Source organism: Lepisosteus platostomus, chromosome 28 (genome assembly GCF_059453375.1).
Source record: "Lepisosteus platostomus isolate fLepPlt1 chromosome 28, fLepPlt1.hap1, whole genome shotgun sequence".
In the NCBI taxonomy this organism is placed as follows: Eukaryota; Metazoa; Chordata; class Actinopteri; order Semionotiformes; family Lepisosteidae; genus Lepisosteus; species Lepisosteus platostomus.
Genome location: NC_142638.1, coordinates 4,075,297 through 4,098,495, shown reverse-complemented (window position 1 = coordinate 4,098,495; position 23,199 = coordinate 4,075,297). Strand labels below are relative to the sequence as shown.

The window sequence follows — 23,199 nt, the reverse complement described above, 5'->3', positions numbered from 1 at the left end:
GCACATCAGTCTCCCTCTCCATAACCATCGCTCTCTCTCTCTCTACCTGGCCAAGCTCTATAAATAAGTAAGTAGCGGTTGCCAAGGCAACGTCTCCATGGAGAATTGGCAACCTGAAATCGTGCCTGTGAAAGGGAAGGGTGGGGCTGGGCTCTCACTACAGGCTGTGCTCGTCTCCCAGGTCCTCCGTTTAACTTCTCCTTCCTTCCTGCTGGGGCCTCAGCCCCCCCCCCCCCCCGCTGGGGAAAAGGGGGAGAAACCATCAGGCTCTTCTTGACCCATTTGAACATCGAACCTTGACCTCTTCCCCTCGCTCTCCCAACCCCACTGCCCGCTCCACTCTAAAACTGTTCCCAGCACTTAAAACAAATCGCTTCAAAAAAAAAAAAAAGGAGAAGAAATAAAAGACTTTATTCAAATAACAAATGTATATAAAGACAAATTAGAAGGTTTCCAAAATGCTGTTTAAAATGGGATTTACAAACAGATTTTTGTACAAAATACAGACTTTAAATAGGTATGATTTATGTAAACGTAAAAGATTACAACAAAACTGGCCTCATCAGAAAGCTATACAATAATAATAAAAACATTCAACAGATTTGGCAAGAGGACATATTCCAGTACACCCAGCAGGACTAGTAGTCCTACACACGTATTCCCGGAGCTACATATAATTTAAAATGGGGCTGTCAGAGGTACAGAAAAGATCACGTATTAAATAAATATCCCTTTTTCAGTGTTCAGCTACACGTCTCCCTTAAAGGACTACAAGTTCCGACATGCACTGCAACACCACCGGTCCAGCCTCTGCTCAGGTCAATAGTTCGGGGTTTGAACAGGTCTACCCCCGCCCCCTTACCAACGAACACTGTGCAGAAATGCTCAAACCAAACGTTGCTTTTCTTAAAGACTAGCAGTTTGCCCGAGGTAGTCCTATAAGCAAAGATTTAAAATATACGCAAAAACGGAAGACAGATGCCTCCAGGCAACTTCCCAGGGCTGTCACGGTCTCAGTACAAACTGAAGTCACAAACCACCTTCACTTTAAAGTCGTTGGTGGTGCTGGTGGTGGGGAATTATAAACGCACGAATCGCCTTTTTTAACTCTCCACAACAGAGCCGGATCAGCGGCGCACGCAGGGGGGTCTAACCGCGGCCACCGGCGCCCTCCAGTGGTCATCTTAAAGACAGCCCATCAACCCGATCAAAACCCAGCTCGCACCCAAAAACAGGACAGCTGCCCTTTCCAGGCGTGTCCTCGCCAAGCGCACGACGCTTACACGGCTCCGCTGGGTCACGGAGAACTAAAAACACGAGCATTGCTTTGCCCCACGTTTCTCGATTCCTACCCGTTTAACGTGAATATACAGGGAAGTGAAGCACCCTCTCAGACAGGATGCAAGATCTGGATTTTATCTAAAATAAACATTGAACCATAGTAAAAAAAAACAGAATCCACATGTCCAGGCAAGACAAATAAGACATTAAAACACTTAGCAGAAGGTGAAGCAGGGGTTGGAAATGGTGCTGTTGTGTAGCTGTTCTGGGCTCCTGTCTCCACCTGAGTTTGAGTGGAGAAACGACTCAGAGCAGGGGGTCGCCCACATCCATTTTTATAGATCGAAATGACTAAATGGAGGGATGTGAAACCCCATGAGACAGTTTGGTTTTTGGATGCAAAGACCAAGTCCCTGATTTGGACCAGAGCCTCAGCTATCCCCCAACCTTAACACTGGGCTGATGTACTGAAGGAACCCAGTTGCACACAAGGCATTAACCTCAAGTGTGTTCCCTCTCCTGGTGCTGTTTCTCAACTTGTCATTGAGGAAACAATGAAGACCCCCCCCCCTTACTCAGCAGGGACCCCCACATTGCCGGGTTTAAATCACAGTGAATCCGGATGTTTTGCATCCATTGTAACAAAGAAAGAATGGAAAATTATATTGCACTACAGCGCTGATGTGCAATCAGCTCAGACAGACACACTTTACATAAATAAAACTGAACAGAAGGCTACTGGAAGGTGCAGAAGTGTCCATATGCAGATTCCCATGTGTGCTGCAGTCTCTGGGACAGTTCAGAACAGTGCTGGGGAAGTTCCTTTCCTTTCCTAACTGCAACACTTTTTAAAGTTACTTGCAGTAGATTATGTTCATGTGGGTGAGGGGGAAGTTATTTTTAAAAGGAATCTTTTACAGTGATTCTCAGTGTCTCTGTAGTTAACATGCAAAACAATCCCTCTTAAAAGCAACTTAGCTCACGTATTTTATTAAATTTTGCATTCATTTCTTTAAAAAAAAACTTCCCCCCCAACATGAGTACTGAATGAAATATCTTCTACAGCGCACTGGGACAGCATTTTAACGTCACTTGAAAGTTTGCTCCACCTTCTTGGGGGAAATTTCAAACCAAATCAAATCAGAAGCCCATCCGTTTCTCTTCCCCCCGTCACTCAGATCTGCACCTTCTTCCTCTTGAAACTGCTTTACCAAACTCAGGGCGAAATTTAACCTTTGGAGCAACGGGTTGTGAAAAATCACCCAGTGGGCTTGCTGTAGCTTTTCTTACAAGACGGAGATGAAAGCCGAGGATTTTCAAAAGCTTGCGCACAGCAGACGCGGGGGGGGTGTGAGAAATCTCCCCCAGCTGGAACGGAAAAAAAAATAGTATGAAACACTTTGCTCCCAAGATAAAACTCTCTGTAGGCCCAAGACACCCATAAATACCAGTCTGTAGCCTTCTGGCTTGGAATGAGGGCTTTAGATCACGAGACGCAGACTGTAGGAAACTGTATGGACTCACGGATGGAATAGTTCAGATGCTGAAGCCCCAGCTGCGAAAGACAGCCTCCAAATTGAAACACTTTGTTCAGGCGGTGTGGCAGGAGCTCTGCACAGCAAGGGGGCACTTCCGATGGGATTGCACCTTTTCCTTTCAAAACACTGGCGTCGCGCCTTGCCGCAGGAGTTAAAAAAATATATAGATATTTACAGCCGAGGCATTTACGACTGGCTCGGCATCCTTGCAGTGCAGCTCTGCATCGCCGGATGGAGCTTCCGAGTCGCTCTGCCCACCTGCTGCGACAGGGATGGCACAAGCAGTGGCACAGCGCCGCCGAGCAAGAGCAGGTGGTATATACGGCCAGGATCCCTCAGCTCCGGGAGAAACCGGCACGCTTGCCAGGCACTCCTCCGATTCGGCATCTGCAGCACCTCAAACTGATGAGGGGGCCCGACCACTGGGCATGTCCACTGGGCATGGCACCTCCTGTGCAAATACAGGGGCTGCTGCTGCTGCCACAGAGCCCAGTTGTAAACCAGCTGGCCATCCTAAAGATGATGAACTCCTGACATTTTCAGGACACTCCACTCAAAGCGCTTTACAGGTAATGGGGACCCCCCCCCTCCACCAGTGCGTAGCCCCCACCTGGATGAGGCGATGGCACTGTGTGAGCAATGAAGGCTCAGCGGCTGATGTAACGCATGGCTTTCGGAGGACACGTCTTGCTCACAGCCCTGCCTCATTATCCGAGATCTCGATGCCCGCTCAGCTGAATTGCCCTCAATTAAATTCATACTCCAACACAGGGAGTTAAATTTGAGCCCTAATTGAATTTTAATTGAGGCCAATGTGGCTTCTTGATTGCAGTTAATGTGTCTGGGAGATATATGGGGGTGAACCACAGGAAAGGAATTAATGCAACCAGCATCCCCATTCGAAAGCTCAGATTCTGGATTACGGGCTCTCCAGAGCTGCTCGGGAATGACTCCATGCTTGAAAATTTGGGATTCTTTTCCCAAGTCTTGCCCATTTTCTATAACTGAAATAAGATCATGTGTAAAGGCATACCGCATCAAAACTGACCCAGGGTTCTGATCTCTCTCATTCGGTAGCCAGTAAAACTACCTCCTCCCAGTCCAGCCCGCCCCTCACAAGGACCGCTGCGCCTCTGGCGCTTGAGATCCAAAGCCACTCGATCCCGATTTGACAGCCTGATTCAGAGCAAACAGATCACAGCTGACACTGCAGGAAGGAGTGTCTTGCATGTCCATGTACAGGTCAGCTGCAGTATATAAAAAAAAAGTCTGTACACTAAAAACAGGGATGTCCCAGAGATCACTAGAGTCCATCTCGACCAAGGTGCGAGCTCTCTCCCCAGAGGACTCTGCACGATCTCCGGCATTCAACGAGTAGGGGGAGCACAGGCTCTGGCAGCTGTACGTGTTCGAACAGCAGTATAAGGGAGCTCCGTCATGCATCCATGTAGCACAGCTATCGGTCGCTTTGTCTGTACAGCACAACCAAGGACAGTAACTACAGAATAGGTGAGAGATGCAAGACCCTAGGTGACCTGGCTCATGATCGATCTCTCAAGCTCCAGCTCCAGCCGTTCCCACGCCACATTAATACAGCTGTCCATGCAAGGTGTCACAGCTGCTCCTGAGAGCTGCACGTGCATGCCTGTCGCCGCCCTCCCCAGCCCCTGCCCACAGTGCCGCGGTACCTGCAGTGCGCTGGGCTGTGGCAGTGCTGGCGCGGGGGAGGGTGGGGTGGGGGGGGTCAGAGGGCCACGCGGGTGCAGTGGTGTTTGAGGCACACGGGCAGGATGCCGCGGTTGATCTGGTGAAACTCCACCAGCTGCAGGAGGTCGATGAAGAGCGTCACCCCATCGTCCATTGTGTAGTACCTGCGGCCCTCCTCTTCACACTGAGCAGAAAGACAGGCGGTTACGGCCACGCCCTGGGCAGCCGGAACACGGCAGACAAACGGGTCACAGCAGTCTAATGGAGCCAGACAGGAAGGTCACAGCCACGACAGAGGGAAACAGATTTAAATAGAAGTAAGGCACACAGACAACAGTGAGACAGTGGGGACACTGAAGCAAACAGCTGGGGCAATTAGACACCAACAAGGATACCAATAGGCAGCAGGGACAATGAGAGAGACTCACAGGGATGATAAGGTAGTGCTTGGTCTTCAGCTTGTAGCACAACGACAGGACAAAACAGCCGGCATGCTGTTGGCTATCCCTGATCAGAAACATCCTACGAACGGACAGAATGCGAGAAAAGGTGAGTAATTCACAGGGTACAGAGGGAGAGAAGCAGAGTCTCGGAAGAGCGGGTGGGAAGACTGGGTCACACGGAGCAGGATTGTTGTTTTTTTTTTTAAATGAAGACCTGATCAAAATTCTAAAAAGGGTAGGGCTGCCTGCGATGCCGCCCGAGAGGAAACCGGTGCAAGGGGTCAGTACACACAGGACAGCGAGAGAGAGGCAGAGCAGAAGAGCAGCAAGACGTAGTACACACTCACCCATCCACCAGGCCCTGCTCCTCGATCAGCTTCTGAGCCTCTCTCCGCGACACCCTGCCATGGAACCAAGGCTGAGCCTGGTGAATCACTGTGAAGAGAGAAAATTAAGGGCTACTCATACAGCACACCAGTTTTAAGATCAGGAAAATAAAAGTATCACTGTGACTAAAATCTCTTCCCTGATTTTTTTTTTTCCCCCACTGGAAGCAAAATCTTTTCTGTGCTCTATTTACAGCTCCGGGTTTTGCATTGGCACTTAATTCAGGTATTTCAATAAGCATACAAGAACTAGAAGGCAAGCTGTGCGGGGGTGTCAGTGGTTAGTCAGCAGGGCCAGCCGGGCGAGAGGAGAGACTCACGGGTGTTTCTGGAGCTCGAGCAGGAGTTGGGAAGGCTGCAGCGAAGAGCAGTCTTCTTCTGAAGAAGAAAAAATCCAGATTAGTGCCCTGACCTCTAGTCTGTATGCAGTATAAGAGCAGTATATAGGACATGCATGTGATGGGCTAGCCCCCTAATTTCCACTGTATCCTTCTCTCTCCTTACTGCTGCTTTTACAGGCTGGGGAGACAGAGCACACTTAGCGGGACACTTGTGCTCCATCTCCAGCTCTCCACCCCCACCCTCCCTTTCCTCATCCCCCTCCTCACCCTCCAGGCCTGTCCCTCCTCCTGCTCGGCGCTCTGCGCTTCCCTGGGATTCTCGATGACGCGCCCCCCCGCCTTCCCCGAGAAATCCATGGCAACCAGAGAGGCCTCCGACACACACCGCTGGGGACGGAGAAAAAAACAGTGAAGCGTGGAGCAGGAAGGCCACTACAACCGAACAGTGTAATTGCACCTTGTCATGTAGGGAGAAAACACCAGCAGTGGATGTCCGCAGCTTGTTTTTTTCTTACACTTGCAAGCCTCTTGAGTTTTGAAAAGCGACTCAGATCCCTGCTTTATGCAGATCGTCAATAAATCCAGTCCCACCAGTGACCCAGGGCACCTGTCTGTGCTGTTGGCACATGCACAATATGGCTATGCGATAGAAGAAGCAAGTGTTTTAAAATACTCCCAGACACATAGTGAGCAGGCCATGCTGGGGGGTCGGTAGAGGTAAATACATGCACCTAGCAAGCATGAATATCGGAGAATGAATGAAGTGGAGGGCCTGTCTACGGTGAGGATAGTGTGGGTGTGTGAAGTCAAAGGGAAAAAAACGCTTAAATCACATGCAAATAAAATGCAAAAGCAACATTTCATTAATATTGTATTAGTATCTGGATACAGGAAACATCCTTTGTTTGCTGAAAAAGGTTAAACAGTTATGCCCAGTAGTATGAACATACTGTATAGAGTTTTAGTTTAGATCTTACCATTGATATTTTATGCGACTGTGTGTGCACCTACATTAATACAGAACTCCTCCGTACCACATTCTAGCCTTAAGGCATTTGAATTGTGGTCGGCAGCTTGTACTGCTTTTATTTCTCATACAGTGCAAAAGACATTATTCAACGTTTATGTCAAATTTAAGATTGCTTATGTAGAAATAAAGGTTAAATTGACAAAATACCAGGAACTCCAAGTCAGATGGTTACTCCCATCTTGTTGGATATTGGCAAAAGCCAAACATGTTATCCAATGAGGATTCCCAATCCCTCAGCCAGTGGGTATATATGCATATACGGTATGCCTTTTGTCCATTAATACCCAACCGTGTTGACGATGGCAGGTTCCATTGGCATAAAGCTGCAGAGCAGATTTTGCTGCTCATGTGGAGCTCAGGGCGGCTGGCCCAGCAGGTCTCACCTTGGCACTCTGACGCAGAGTGTTCTCCTGGTTGCACGTGGACAGAGACCGCTGGTAGTTACAGTGGAGCTGCTTGCCGTACTGCAAAACACACACTCTAGATTGGCATCGGTTGAAAAAGACCCGGCACATTAACACTCAAGACAAAAGATGGAGAAGGTGCAAGTAGGACTGTAGATTGATAGATCGCAACATTGCATGCTGTGAAGTCCCATATCCTTGCTGACAACTAAGCCAGACCTTGGGTTCACACTCTGAAGCATGCCTACCTTGGCCATGGGAACTTTCACCCCCTATTCCTGCTCCCATTTTAAGTGCAACTGAAGTCACTGCACAGACAGAGGTCTGAGCAAAACTCACAGTAACTCCCCGCTGTTGTATGGCCCCCGAATAGGCTGATGGACACTGGCAGCCCCCCGGCGTGAGCAGGCCACGTGCACAACGCTCACCTTAAACAGCCTGAAGGCGGTGGTCCAGCAGGTGCGCATCTGCTCACTCTCTGCACACAGCAGCTTCATATCCCGAGAGCGGGCGCGGTTCCGGCAGGGCTGCCAGGGCAGAGGACAGCGGGCATGTCAGCACGGTCCCCCCCAAGCAGGACACTGAGACAAGGGGGCTCCCATCCCCGTCCTGGGGGGCCCTCCCATGTCCACTGCTTTCTGTTCCAACCAAGCTCTACACTTAATCCAGTCCGGGACTCGAATAAGAAGCTTGATTGGAATCGTTCTCCTACCCAGAAACCTTAAGCGACAAGACGGTTAGAGAGTGACCTCCAAAAGAGTTAAGGAAGGAAGAACAGCTAAAGACTTCAAATCAATCCTATTATTGATCCTGCCAGTGCGAGAGCCCCTGTAGCAGGGCTAGAACCCCCTGCGCTCATGGGATCCAGCTACATCGAATGCGGCCCCGCAAATGCACACAACAGGAATTTGGGATCATGCGCGGTCTTTAACACTAGAGTAAAAAAGGCAATTAAATATGTTTAACAGACTAAGAAAACTGTAGCATATAAAAGGTTACTTTCATACAAAACAAATCACTAAGCACTTTTAGATTGTTCCTGCAACTCCTGAATCAAACTGGTCTCCCCATGAACACTCAGGTTTGATCATTTTCTAAAAAGTATGAACAACTCCCACACTGACTGTGATCAAATCTTGCGAGTGTGCACGTTGCTCCTCAAAGCTTGCACGGTGGAAACCAGCCGACATGATCCGAGACCCTTACAGTGACCTTACACGAGTACATTTGGATCAGAATTTCTTTTTTTTTTTTTAAAGATCTTTGTTTTGGATTTTTGTGGCATGCATATTTCTCCTGTTGTTAATTAATATTAATATTGCTTTGCTTTAATTCTGATGGCCCCCAGTTTAGCCTAAAAGGAAGACAAGCTTATTATTACAACCACCTGTACTTGGAGTATAAATCTTCAGTTTCTCAAGAGCCAAGTGTGTGAGCAGTTATGTGTAATAATTACGCAGTGTGCAATTAGGCAGGAACGCCGATGTAGGAGGAACTGTTCTTCACATGACATATTCAAGTGGTGTTCTAGCCAGATTCCCCTCTAGTGCGAACCAGTCTACTTAAAAGGTTTCCCTTTAATTCAATTAGTGTAGGAATTTCTCCCTTCACCCAGTCTGCCGTTTTAAAATAATCCGTAATAAACAAAACTTGTGCATCAGAATACAAATCGTGGATACATTTCAGATTCGTACGAAGGCGACAGAACAGACTTACTAAGTAATTCAATAAATGGCTCTGCCCACCACTTTGAGAGAAGTCAGCTTGAAAAAAACAGCCTTGACTGCTTAGACAAGATACTGAATTTGTTTCTAAGATATACTCCTCCTTGAGCATGAAAAGCCCAAGCTGGAAAGGCTTAAATCAACTCCTGGGGCCAAATTCACTCCGTGGTGGAACTGCGTTTCAATGACTCCTGCCCTTCAGGAGTTTCACTCGGTCCAGCTGCTACTTGAGCAAAGTGCTTTTCAGTGCTCTACAGCACCTAGAGGGAAGCCCCCCAGGGGGACCAGACCCAGGCCACTGTACCTTAACGCAGAAAGTGAAGTCGGTGGGGGCGTTGTACAGCTTCCGGCCGTGAGTGACACCATAGATGTGGAGCTCTTCAAGATCAGCCACGTACTGCAGGTGCCGCGGCTCCTGACAGACAAGGGTTTGAAGAACATCTCACAGTCAGGCACTCCCTGGCTTCAGCCATTACAGACCACTGCATTTTATACCAAACAACACAATCTTCCACCCGAGTTCAACTGCGCACACCAGAAGGAGAAACTTACAGGGATGGTAGAATAGAGAGTCTCACAGGTAGACACGAGTGTGCAAACTAGGCTTTATATCTTACAGGAACAGGTAAAGGTTTATTCTGTGCTGAAATGATAGAGACAACATTTTGGCTGTAGATCCTACTTCAGGTGTCTGAATCTTAAGAAGGTTCCAAAGCCAAAAGTCGTCTTTTCGTTTCAGCATGGAATAAACATTTATATATTCCTTTGCAGCCTACACACGCTGACACAGCCACCTACTCACACTTGTTTATATCCGTTACCTACCTGAGAAACACTGTAAGTCACTGGCTTTCTTTGTGCTTCACCTGCTGAAATAGTATAAGCTACCATGCAGGCAGACAAAATGAATTTCACGTTTGCTGTAAGTTAATCAAATTCCGTCTTGTACCTAATGAAAGGCAACGTTGCTGCAGCTTCTAGCTGAAGATCATTGAGCTTAGTGCAGAACTTGCTACACATCCCTGAAGACAGGTTCTGCAACGTTTGCCTTTCTGAAGGTGCAGTTCTGTACACCTGAGGACCCCTGAGGATGTCCTGCCTGGTGCCTGACCTTGGAGGAACCCTTTGTGGAACAGTAGAGGCCAGACTTCCGCAGGAAGAAGTAGACTCTCTTCCAGGCCTTGCGCCCGGGCTCCCTGACCTGCAGAGGACCCTGGATCTCTGGACAGCTACCCGAGTTCAGCAGGTTCTGCAAGAAGAGTTGGAGATGCACGCGACTGCAGATTAATGTCCGGTATCACCCCTCCCCCTTCATCCTCCCTCTCCCATATCCCCCTGACTCCACCCCACACCCAGAGCTCTCACCTGGATGAGCTCTGACGAGGTCATGCCCTTGTTCACATCTGTGCAGTCAGAAATCATGTTCTCTGGGAAGAAGAGCTGGAGAACAAGGGACACACAAGAAAACCATCATAAACGCATGAAAAAGGGTTGCAGGACAGGGCAGCATCACAGTTTATACCACCGACGGCCAGTCCTCATGCTAGAGGTTCAGTCTCCGGCAGGACTTTTTATGCATCTTTAAACCCTTAAATTCTGAAATCCTGAAAACAATGGTAACTATCAATTGCACACGGACAATTTCACTAATACAGGAATTAAACGTTTATGCAAGAGGAAAAACAAGCACAAGCTCCGATAGGGAGGCTGCCGTACCATGGGCTTCTTGAAGAACTCATACTTGGCGTAGTTCTTCCGGAAGAGCAGCTTGCTATCGCCCTCCAGAGGCCAGGTGGCCTGCACTTCCACCACTGTTTCATGGTCCTCCAGACAGCGCTCTGTGGAAGGATTGGGACAGCCATCAGTACACTGTGGGGGGCAGAATGAGCTCACACGACCACACACCTCCCTGAAGGACAGCCCTTCCCTCCTTTCACTTTTCCTATTCCCTTCCCTCCCATCTCGGACATTTTTACGACTGGCCCCCTGTACGCACACCTTCTGTGCTATCCTCTGTCCTACTTCATCTACAGCCCCAATGTTTCTTGTTCTCCTGAAAGCACTATCATGCCAACGTCGCAGATCTGAACTCCATACCCTGCCTCTCCCCTCCCCTCCCCTGCCGACGGTGCTGTGGCGCTGTCTCACCCAGCCCCAGGGAAGGGTGCAGCTCTATGAGGGCCCAGCTCTCCTGGTCAGTGCAGTGAGCCCTCTGGACAAGCAGGCTGCAGACGTCCCGAGCCGTGGTCGCCGCGGGAACCCAGAGAGACCGGCTCCTCCCGTCCTCGCCGAACACCTTCACCACCTAGAGGGACGCACAGGCAGCGAGCTGGTCAGGTACGCCTGCGCCCTCGCAGCACCTGGTCAGACGTGCAAAGTCTCCGCCAGTAAAGAGAAACCTAAGAAACCGAACACAGGCCAACGCCAGCAAAACAAAGGCATGCAGAGACGCGCACATGCAGAGCGATATCCTCAATGCTATTCAAACGGGGTTTAAAGTAATTGGATCACAATAGCCCTTACAGACGCAAAAAATACCACAGGCACAGCGAAGGCACAAACAAGAGTAACCCGTGCCAACAAAGAGTCAGCTAACAAACGGAAAAATTTATTGCAACTCTTCTTAATCTCTTGCCTTCTAACTCTGCTTCCCACCCCCAGATGGAGGTTTGTGGTTTTGAAGGTAGTTTCTGTGGACACAGGGAGGAGTCGGCAGGTACCTGAACCAGGTAATTGTTCAGTATACGTGCAGCTGAAAGAGACGCAGGTTCAGCATGTGATTTCATTAAAGCAGGAGCCTCAGGAGACATACTGTATGGCAGATTCTCCCACTGCCCCAGTGTAAGGGTGTTAGACCTTTGGAGTACAAATCCATCTGCAGCCATGAGTATGCCCTCCCCACACCAAGGGCTAGCAGGCTGTCCACTAGTCCGAACTGCACAAGGGAATGGAGATTTTGGCTCGGGTTGTAGTCTTAATATTTCAGCTTCATGGCTCAATTGGATCACTTCCTATTGTGATCCCATTGGGATTTTCTGAAATAATGCCAGAAGAACTGCCCACTAAAAGCAATGTTAAGAAAAAGCATGGAGAAGGCCTGGTCTTCGCTAGGCCTTACTACACTGTGAACACTACTTGACTTCCTCTCTATACTGCTCTGTTTTCAGACATGTTTTGTCTAAATTGGTAGTTGGCACAGCAAATGACTCCCAAGACAGCAGGGTCCTTTAAAACTCTTAGTGCTTCAAAGATGTATAAGAAATGGGGGCAATCACATTTATATTACCAACTGCAGAGAATTACTCCACATTGGGGAATGTTTTTCTCAATCCCAGTGGGTGAAGTGCTATTACAATGCTCAGGTGAAATGAGCCTTCATTAACGAAACCTACAGGGTCACTTTCAAAACGCAGCCTGTTTTAAATCACCTAATGATGTTTTTATTAGGAGAAAATTCTGCCCTGGAACATAAAAATCTTGAAATATACCAGTCTATTTTCAAAAGCACCCTTCCTATGTGCTTTACCGCTGGAATATCCATCTTTTAATATTATCGCACTTCAAGAGAACCATAAACGTTCATCGCTCCTGAGGTGTGGACGTGCTACACTGCTCTGTAAGAAACTTGTGCACAGTTCAGACTGCAGCAGCGCACGCGCAGATCCGAGCTCGTTTGCTTCTCCTTTACAGAGCACCGATGCAAGGTTTATTAGCGCAGTCGGAGATCCGAAAGAACCCGGCACACACTCAAACGTCATTCTGTGCAGGCGAGTATAAAGTTGTAGCCAGACAGGTCCCCCCAAAGGACACCCAAAACTTTGGTTTAATAGTTCTTGAAACTAAAGACGAACGCAGATCCAACACGCAGCCATTGTTTCTGAACATGGATGAGAGCGCGTGGCTCATGTTGCAGTTGCAGGTGTGCAGTGGATCTGCTCTAGCCGAGTGGAGTGCCGTGCAGCCTGGAGGAAGCTGAAACAGCCTGGGGCAGGAGGCTGGCTGCTGGCGCGCACACAGCAGTGCCACTGACAGCTCGTCAAGAGGAGCACTTAATTACAGTGGAGCACAAAGCGCCTGTCTCTGGAGTGACAATGGCCCCGGGAGAAGGCATTCCAAGCGACGGCGCACACGACACGCCATCGCATACCAGAGCGCCACACCGCCGTCTGCACCTCCACAACTGTGTCAACAACCAAGGCGCTGCCAAGACCAGGGCATGCTGGGAAACGCACCGCTGAAAACACGGCCGGCAGCCCGTGACGAACACCATCACGTACGTCTGGGTTTCTCCCATCTTTTTTTAAAAAATCCCACGTTACGGCTTCCGAACAATGCTTGTTGAGGGAGATTGCCGCTATAGAAACTGCATGAAAGAGCACTTAAAAGTGAGAAAAGGAGGTGCTTCGCTCAAAGGGCTGCAGGAGTATGGAGTGAGCTACCCCAGCCATGTTTCTGAAGCCAATCCAGTTGGTTCTTGAAAGAAGCAAAATGTAAGATCAATTAGCTCTTGGCTGACATCTTGGCGTGCATTCCTATTCGGTGTGAAAACTCCTTCAATCTCACAAACGTGATTCCTAATCTGTGGTGGGGAACTGGCTGCTTGACCACAGCAGAAGATGGGTATTTGTCATCAACTCGTTTTGACATCAGAAAAGAGACCCGCTCACCGCAATCAATCTCACTTACATGTGTGTTGCCCGAAGGAGGCGTGCCCTTTCCCAGTGGTGTGCCAATCAGGATTGGGGAGTTGGAGGGACTACAGAGTTCTGGGAAGGGATTGGGTATTGAAGGCAATGATATGGTCTTTGACTCCTCCCCTTTGGATCTGGAAGAAGATTGATATATTTTCTGTAGTTCAACAACCAACAGCACAAAGCTGCTATTAAATAGGATTTCTTAGCTTGTAAAAGCAATATATACAGTACTAAAATAAACAATCTGAACGCACAGCATTAAGAACTCCGTAAGGACACGTACAGAGTAATTAGTGCTGACTGTAAAAAAGGGCCGTCCAATAACCTAATGTCTTAGTAACAGCGCCTTGAGAGAAAACATTTCCACCTGAAAGGTGGGTATAATTTCTTTTGTTCAACCCATTGATACATAGCTGTGAATCCATAGTAGTACCTGCCGTTACTTATTCCGAGTGGCTGAGAGCGTTTCACAGTGGGGGGATTGGTGGTCTTGGGGCTGGGAAAGTCGTCTGTCTCGGGGCTCAGAGCACCACTGGGGTGAGCCTCCTGTCCATTCATCCCATCATCCCCCTGTCTGTCCATCTCCTTGCAGACTCCTCGTGGTGGCCCCTCGTTCTCCATAGCATCCTCTGTGGGCGACAGCAAAACCCCCCAAGACATTTGGGCAGGTTCATTTTTACACTTGTGGATCACAGCCAGGCTTAGTTACTGATCTACTCTTACAATTTACCACCCTGAGCTGCGCTTATTGAGGAGCTTTCCACAGCTACTACTGTAGAGGCAGAGAAGACCATGGACAATATTCATGTCCGGTGTGCCTCTGTTCTGCCACTGTCCATATCTGATCACTGTTGCTCGCAGGCTCAGTCACATAGCTCCCTAGACAGTGAAAAGGCTGGGTCTCCTGCCGCAGGGGAATACGACACTGTCTAGGCTTCTAGTAGGATGACATGACCTTCTGACACACACTGCTCATACACCAAGACAGTGCAACACTCCCTGCTTAGGACTCCAGTAGTGCTTTCAAATTCAACCTGAAAACCTAATTTGTTATTTACCCATGTGCAGCGTTAAACATTCAGAGAAGAAAGATTACATAGACGTCTGCACTCTTGCAGCACATCACTGGGAGTATCCTTCAGATGGCTGCATTTGACAAACATCCTGCACTCATCACAAACCTGTAACAGCAGCAGCAGCACAAGATCGACTGAGGATTTTCTACATTTAGCTACCCAGGAACGAGCCTGCCCTCTTGCACTTATAAAAGCACAATAATAAAATAACAAAACCAGTTTTTCAGCCTATCATGTTTGTGTGTGCGTGTTTCTGCGCACAAGCCTGTCATCCAATTGTCATATGTCTGCAGGGGAACATCTGTGTGTCAACAAGGGGTTGTGATTGTGTGGGCTGAAGTTAATACCTGCACTTTATTCCATATTAACAGGATGAAAACTCAGTTAATTGGCGATACCTCATTGATAAGCAGAATAAGATTCAACTTCACACCAACCAACAAAAACATGGTCAGTCCTGAAAAGAACTTCTGTTCCTTCCTTAATGCAGGTACAAAGTACCCTTTCTACAGACATACTGTAGCATTGGTTCCTAGACATTAAAGAAAAGTGTTGCAAAACTAAATTTGTCCTTTCTGTGTACAGTTTTCCATTAAGAGCAAACTAGATATACGTGATATGACTCGACACTCCAGGTTACAGCTCTAGACATATTGGCACCCTGGCTCTGAGTTGTTCACTAATTATGTGCAATAAATAGTTTGCGCAGTTCTACCTACTTGACACTATTCTTGCATAGTGGTTGTTATGATGTTATGGCAGATTAGCTCAAGATCCCAAGACTGGGAGCAACAACAACATAACTTCATGCACATCTATCCTCTTGTTGGCAGTGAACTCCTTCAGAGATACAATAAGAGTGGTTGTTTGGGTGAAGGTCTCTCTCTCTCTCTGCACACTTCTGTTTGTCAGCGCGTGTTGTAGCTACGTGTGGGTGTGCATGTGTCCAGCTGTTTCTTGGATCGGCACGTGCTGCAGTGCATGCCTCAATCTTTTGTGTGAGCCAGTAATGAAAGCACTTACGTTCCTTTTGTGCCTTTTCAAGTGGGCCGATTGCTGTTCTTGCTGTGCAAATGCAGTCGCCCTCCCAATTTCTCTCAGAGAAGCATTAAAGCACTTGGGAGGCAGAGAAAACAAGAGGTATCCTATGCTGGCAAGCTACCTAAAAACAGTGCACATACAATTCACAAGGCCTTTTTTATTCACCTGCTGCGCTGGGCAGTGCCTCTAGCCCCTTCCAGCTGGGATAGGTTGTGTAGCCTCAACTATCCCCCAGTGTTACTGCACAGGAAACAACGTGCCGTTGCGCTAGACAAAGAATGTGAGCAGTTTGCATGGTCTTGAAACAAAACAAATTGCCTAGATTAGGTAAGCTAACGTGAGGCAATTGCTGTAATGCTTGGATGACAAGTTCCTGGAACTGGAGCAGGGTAGCCGAGAAGAGTATTATGCTTCCTGTCTCCACAAAGAGCCATTGTTCGTTCCAGACTGTGCTAACACTGCTGGGGACCAAGCCTGTTTTTTATACAGGCTCGTGTTTGAGAAGGTATGAGCTGCACGGGGCCACTTGCGCAACCCTGCGGCCTGAGCGTACCAAGGTCTCCCCAACGTGCAGTTTACAGGAGAAAGAAAAGCTAACAACCGCCCTCATCTATCGGCAGGGACCGAAGACGAGGGGGGGGCTTCGACAGTCACTGCCTTAGCTATTCGCTACCCTGAACTATATGTGGTGACGTTTCTCTGCGGCCACTCGGTTCCATGAAACGAGCTGATCTGTCACCCACTATTAGAAACTGGTGCAAATAACACTTAGAGAGAAACCACAGGCCCAGCTGCTCAGACTGGTTATTACATTGCTTTAAACTAAATTCATTGACGTTATAGTAAAACCTACAAATTTCAAATTAAGCCTATTATCGGGAATTCTGTGAAAGTACTGCAAGTCGCCAAGTCGCAAGATCGCATTCGAGTTCCCTCGACCAGCGACACGGGCAGGCAGGGCTGAATCATAACGACTAACGCGACGTACGAGAGAATAAAACAGCAGGCATTTCACCACAAGAATCTTCCAACGTGATCTGCATGCAGAGTTAACAAGCAAGTAGTATTTTTAGGCAAAACCATGTTGAAATAGAAAACAATACTCCTGCTGGATTAAAAGAGATGTATTCACAAGCTTGGTTGTCTACAACTTCGTTCTGAATCACAGAACATGGTGCTGCACATACCTGGGACTTTCATCTGTTTTGGGATGTAAAGTGGAGGTTTTACAAGTCACTGTATACATTTTAGTTTTATTGTGGTTTGAAATGCACTCAATGCTGATTCTTTCTAACCCCCAGATATGAAAAGAGCTTTGCAGCTCCCCTTTAACCTGCACCAAAAACTCTGCAGGGAATAACAAAAAGGGCCTTTTATTCATCTTTATCAGCAGCACCCATGACACATTCTAGATCCCAAACACACAACTTTTTAAAAGTGTGGGAAAGACGAAGCGATGGTGATGCTGTATAGAAGGGGACACTGCCGAGTAAGAAAACTAGGCAAGTACGCAAGGGAGGCAGAGTCTCAGGGAAGCTCTGCTTTTAAGGGGTCTTCTGTGAAACGTGTAGGGTTCAGGAAGCAGCCTGTACCACAGGCAGCAGTGACACAGCAAATCAAGGATTATCGGCACTCAGTGAAACACGTGAAGTGACCGACTGACCTTTTGAGTGACAGGACAGCTAGATGAGTAAGGCGATTGGTCAGATGCCTAACAAAAACACACCTTTTGGCTCACTGACCAGCAGGATCATCATCTCTCTCCCTTCTCAAACCATTCAGAAATCCAAAGGCTTCTTGCAGATGGTCGCAAGGTTCTTTGGACACCTGTAGCCTGCAACTTGTCTGAGTTTTTCCTGCCCATCTAAGAAGTCTTGTACCACAGCCAGGCCACACCACTGAAAACAACAGACGCAGCACTACCAAGACGGCTCACCCGAGCAGTGTCACAGTGGAGAATCAACAGGTCACAGCACAGCTTTGCAAGGGCAGAACAACATTAAATATGTCTCCCTTGCAGTTCTTACTCAAAAAGAGTAAGCTCCTTAATGTTAATGAATAAGGCACTACGCTGTTTTACTCTTGAATGCTATTGCAACACGTATGCATAAATGAAAGTATAGAACTTGTCACCATACACTAAGGAAGACCGAGCTCCAAACATTGGAGTCATCCTACCTTTTCTGCAGTTTTCACTCTTGAGCCCGACATTCAGCTTGCCGGTCCATTATAAAAAAAGGAGGCGTTGAGGGAACTGCCCTGAAGCGCCCGGCACCTTGTTGCAGCAGAAACCGTAGGGCATGTTGCTCGTCACAGTCTGGACAGGTCTGCTGGGCTGCACTGGCACGAGCTGCTTTTCTCTAGACTCCGCTGCCGGAACACCACGTGCTTTCGGGAACAAATAGATACTAGGAGCAAATGGCATCTATTTTTAATTCTGCCCCGCTTCCCGAGATACACCAGCCTGTTATTGTTAATGTGTCATGAGCGCAATGATGACAACAGCACCAGTTTCAGCTTTCACCCCTGTCCTCAGGTTACCCCGATTTCACCAGGCCTCGCAGTGCCAGGGGGGGTTCAGAGCGATTTCTCCCCATGCCTCACAGCACAACATGGAAGGTTGAGTGACCTTTGTCTGCTCTTTATAGCACCACGTGCACAGACCCCCCCAGTCTTCTCCATGCTCTGCCTGAACTTGATGGTCTTAACGCTTGTGCTTACGTTATTCATACGCTATTTTTATTCCACAAATGTGATCCACGCATTGCCAGCGCTAAGCTCCCTCATGCTTCTGGTGCAGGGCTGCAGGGTGGTCCGTGTTCAGAGTGCTTTGAGGAGTAAACTACAAAAGCAGGGGCTGGAGCAATACGGACAAGGCAAAGGCACAACATCTCCTCCTCTGCCCTGTCACTGGCAAGCAGAACCAGCAGCCGTAGCCTCGGAGCACAAAGAGAGGTTTTTGCAAGTATAAAAGTGCATTTACTGACAACGAGTGTTAAAGTGTCTAGTGGCACTGGTCGTGGTTTCTGCTGGACAGCTGCCTTCAGGCACATCTCTCTGCACAGTCCAGCAATACAGCCTCATCACCCTTTGCTGCACTCTGCAGGGGACCGTCACAACAGCACTAACCTAAAGTGGACTGAAGAAACTGGGTCCCCCCCCCAACTTATTACAGACTGCAACGAATTTACTCTTCCGCAGACATATATCAAAACCTCAACCACTCTTAACTGATAAACCTCTTTAAAAATAAAAAGAACAACGAAGTGTTGCAGGATCTTCCAAAAAGGGTAATTCGTTTTCTCAATCATAAAACAGCAAAAAATGCTTTCCATGTTACACTCTGGAATTCTCAGCAAACACAGCAGGCCCCCAAAAACCACCCCCACACAAGAGTATAAATTCACGCACGATATGATGACAATAGATTTCTACTGCTGGAATACTTTAATTTGCCTTAGGGAATTTCCTGCTGGTGTAGCAGCTTGTTACCCCAGTTAACACTGAGAAATCACCAGGAGACACCAAGATTACAGAAGCTTGTTTTTTTTGTTTTAAGACTGCTTAACTTTATTTGTTCAGTAACTGAAACTTAATAATTACTGTGACAAAGAGCATTCTTTCCAGTCACTGAAGTGAGTAAGAATAATTTACTGGTAATTACTGGCATCAGTAATTTAATATTGTATTTACACTTCAGGTGCAAGGTTGACTTAAGGGAAATAATAGTTTTGCAACAGCAGAGGTGTTTTTTTAGTCATTTCTGTTTGCCGTCATCAGTACGTGCGATGAGCTCAGTTGTGTGGAATCGACAGCAGCTGTTGCTGTACAACCTGCTCTTTGTGTGGACATGAAACATGGCTTAGACTAAGACAATGCACTCTCACTCACCCCTGGCCACTGACTCACTATCAGCACGCCTCGCTGAAACTCCCAGCCTGCCTCATGCAGAAAACACTCCCTCCACACAACCTCAAGGACAGGGGTGGGCAACATTTCCTGGCTGGGGGACCCCTTCTCAAGAAACCCCTCTCAACATGTACCCCAAATTTGGTTTCAGGTTTAACTGCAAATAATGCTACTGTATGTTCTGGGGCTAAGGATCTGCACCTGTGGCTGGAAGGTTGCCGGTTCGAACCCTGCAACCAGCAGAGGAATCCTACTCCGTTGGGGTTAAGGGCCTTGCTCAGGGGCCCAACTGCTCCAGGGGCGCCGTATAAACGGCTGACCCTGCACTCTGACCCCCAGCTTCTCTTTGTCTGTGTGTCTCATGGAGAGCAAGTTGGGGTATGCAAAAAAAGACCAATTCCTACTTCAATAAATTGTATATGGCCAATAAAGTGATCTTATCTTATATTCAAAGATTCAGACTAACAGATCCACTTCTAATATAGTCAGAGAATATTAACAAGTTTCAGACTTGGGGTGAAGAGATTCTCATGTCTTCTGGTTATCCTGTCCTTAGAAGGTCCAGAAATGTCCTTGCCAGATTCCACTCAAAGTGGTTAACCTGTTACGGCGCTCTGTAAGAACATAAGTTAGGTTACAAATGAGAGGGGTCCATCTTCCCTACCAAAATCATATGGCTGCTAATAGCTGATCTGAGGCACTCTACCAATTGCCTCTTAAAAGAAGCCAGAGTATCAGTATCAACACGTCTGGAAAGTTCATTCCCAACTCACACAACCATTTGTGTAACGTAGTTTCTCCTGATCTGGTTTTAAAGCTCAATGATGAGAACAGTCAGTTCTAAAAAGTATGGATTTGAATACAGATTTACAATGTGCAGCTGTACGCACTCCTTTTCAGATGCAAGTGGGCTGCAGAATGAGGATGGAGAGCACAACGTTCAGAAAATGGACGAGCATGCAGCATGCAGCAGCAGGAAGAGTCGGGTGAGCGAGAGAGAGAGCAGCCCGGCTGGCTGGCCTAGCGCCTCGGCCCACTGACACATCGACTGCCCCCCATGTCACTCACGCAATGCGAGAGGAGCTAGACAGAGAGCTGGGAGATCAGACAACCATTGACCAGATGAGAAATCAGCTGTACACTAACTGAAGACACCTTCCACAGCACAGGAACCTGAAGAAATCAGACTGGGCCTCTGACCTATTTCGTGGGAGCAGACAAAATCCCAAGACTTATGCACGGTGTCTTCGTTTAAAAAAAAAAAACTACGAAAACTGCACTTGTGTCTTCAGGACAGTTAAAGTTCAAAGTTTCCTTTGAAGAAACCTGAAAGAAGAGCACATTTTCAAGGCCAAGGACTCGGGAAGCATCTGTTCCTTGGACAGCTGCGAGCCCTGGGCCTTCATCTTGGCACTCCGGCACGTGCCTCCCTTGGGGATCAAAAACACACACCTGTGTCGACAGCTTCGGCGCGCGCCACGGACCGGGATGAAAGCTCGCCGCCCCCTCAGCCTGCACCTCGAAAGCAGCGCCGAACACAAAGGGCACAACCTCGCTGCTCAAGGCAGGACTGAACGGGGACCCCTCTGGGGGCAGGTGAAGGCAGCTCTTGAAGCAAGGTCCCGTTTATGCAGGACGTTTTAACATTCGACGTTCCCTTAGGCGCCTGCAAGCACAACCGCGTGAAGACGGCCCGCTCACCGCGCGTTACGGAGTGGCCTTCCTCTTGCAGGAAGAAAAGAAACGTTACAGCGATGAGGCCCTTCTGCCCATCCAGCAAGGACAGCTGCGAGCAGGAGAGTGACACCCCGATCTCATCCATCTGCTTCTCCGAGCAGGCCAGGGTGTTCCCTCGAGCAAGAAGGATGGGCGGCTTGCTCAGGAACCCCACCACGCTTTCAGCAGAAGACATCTGTTCTCGGCTTCACAACGTTTCGCTTTGCCTCTTACCTTCACGCCCTTAAATCGCTTCAAGTGCGCAGCCACCAACGGCTGGCATCTAATCACTTCTGCGTGCTTCCTCCCCAGAGTTCTCCCACTCGCTGCTCACGGATGGCCTGCTCTTAATCTTTCTGTCCCTTTCTGCTTTCAGAACAGCTCGCTTCTGGTAGGTTCCACAAGCTCGTCTCTTCAGGCACATGAACATGCAAGCAACCGGGTAAAAAACCTCCTTCTGGATTGGTTTCCGCCTTTTTATAGCTTTAAGTGGATTTCAAATTTAAAAGCCATCAAACAGTTGGAATTTCTATTTAACTTTTCCAATAGACGAGCCTCTCAAATCACTTTAAAACACTGCAATTAAACTTTGACAAAGAGGTGCACCCCTACCTAAACTTGTCTGTTCTACTCTGATCAAGGATTTTTTTTTTGCATCAAGAGTGTTTGAATCTGTAGAGGCATGCTTTCACAGCGTGCATCTCTTCTCCGTACATCGACAAGCTACCGCTAAGGAAACAGCATGAAGGCTCCAAAAACAGATTAAAGGAGAGAGAAAAAAACGTCCACAACTCTAAGGATTAAAATACGAGTTTATCCCTGTGTGGAGCACTTCGAATCTAACACTTGACCGGTCGGTGCAGCCCCGAGTCATTGTAACCAAGGATTTAAAAGACAGCAGATCACCACAGAAGCCCGCAGTCAAAATGACACAGAAACGATAAGAAAACAGCTAATTTGAAGCCAAGACGCGAGTAAAAAAAACGGATAGGATAGTACGCCATCTCAAGTTCTCATTGTCTCCTACAAGGAAGAAAGGAGATACGCTCTCTCGTCAGCTAACAGCATCTTACTGTCCCATTTAAAGCTCAAACACAGCCTAGCAGCAGCTGACGAACTCCCGTAACGTCCTAGAAAACAGAACCGAGAAACAACATACATGACGCACGTTTGTTCCCTCCGCTTTCAAGAACTTGAACTTACCCCGTGGAAAAACGTGAGAAAGGCTGCCGGAGCAGACGGTGGAAATAATGATTACCTACAACCGGGAGATCCTGTTCCTCACTCAACAACCGCCTGTCGCTCACACGGCCTCTCCCGCTGTCGTCACCGCTCAAGGGCGCTCCGGCCCTGGCGGGAGGAGCCCCGGATTTGAGCTCACCTGCAAGGTGAGCTGGGCCACTGCGCGCGCGCGCCCCCCCCCCGCGAGGACAGGTGGGGGTGCGCGCTCTCGGCACCGGACCCCGTCCCGGCCCCGGCGGCCGCCCGTAAGCGGGTCGTGATGTGGGGAGGGTGCTATCATCCGTGCGGGTTCATGGGCACACTTCCACTCCACTCCGGAAGTTTGACCAAGACGATTTTTCTAGTCAATTCTCAACCCTGGGAGTCGCTTTTCTTAAAAAAAAAAAAAGACACCGCGTCCCTGTGGCGCACTAACTCTTCTAATTAAGAGCTCCGATTTTACTGTGATTTACCCGACAGCTGCACACGGTATCTCAGTAACATGAGGTGTGCGGCAGGGACTCTCGGGTCAGGACGCGATTGTGATTCGTATTACAACGTGAACGTTTAATTGCGCCCGGGATGAAAACAGACGAACTGCACTCCTGCAGAGGAAATTGTCTGTCCCGCAAACCGCGAACTCCCCGAGTCAGGAGACAGCAAGATTTATTTAATACACGATTCCGCA

The 23,199-nt window shown here is 48.3% G+C and overlaps 1 protein-coding gene and 1 long non-coding RNA gene across 12 annotated transcripts; one reads left to right on the top strand and one right to left on the bottom strand.

Moving 5' to 3' along the window:
* Nucleotides 1–392: 392 nt before the first annotated feature.
* On the bottom strand, nt 393–22,861 carry grb7 (growth factor receptor bound protein 7). 11 transcript variants are annotated; one of them, XR_015931026.1, is made up of 17 exons: nt 17,844–22,086; nt 17,392–17,563; nt 13,982–14,177; nt 13,541–13,679; nt 11,003–11,159; nt 10,571–10,692; nt 10,220–10,294; nt 9,966–10,103; nt 9,159–9,269; nt 7,559–7,657; nt 7,110–7,190; nt 5,964–6,083; nt 5,676–5,733; nt 5,317–5,404; nt 4,955–5,048; nt 4,508–4,710; nt 393–2,649 (listed from the first exon to the last, which is right to left on the bottom strand). XR_015931026.1 is itself a non-coding variant. In XM_088623341.1 (17 exons), exons 3-17 carry the CDS (start codon nt 17,420–17,422, stop codon nt 4,564–4,566), a joined length of 1,656 nt encoding a protein of 551 aa, XP_088479467.1. In that variant the 5' UTR covers nt 17,423–17,563; nt 17,844–18,053; nt 22,549–22,632; the 3' UTR covers nt 393–4,563. The 11 variants fall into 11 exon arrangements, 10 of the variants coding, with proteins under 10 accessions (XP_088479467.1, XP_088479466.1, XP_088479465.1 ...); XM_088623341.1 differs by adding an exon at nt 22,549–22,632 and having other exon boundaries at nt 393–4,710; nt 17,844–18,053; XM_088623340.1 differs by adding an exon at nt 22,494–22,604 and having other exon boundaries at nt 393–4,710; nt 17,844–18,053.
* Nucleotides 11,068–13,545, top strand: LOC148638607 (uncharacterized). The gene is made up of 3 exons (XR_015931027.1): nt 11,068–11,191; nt 11,516–11,583; nt 12,545–13,545. It is a non-coding gene; the product is annotated as an uncharacterized LOC148638607 (long non-coding RNA).
* Nucleotides 22,862–23,199: the final 338 nt, after the last annotated feature.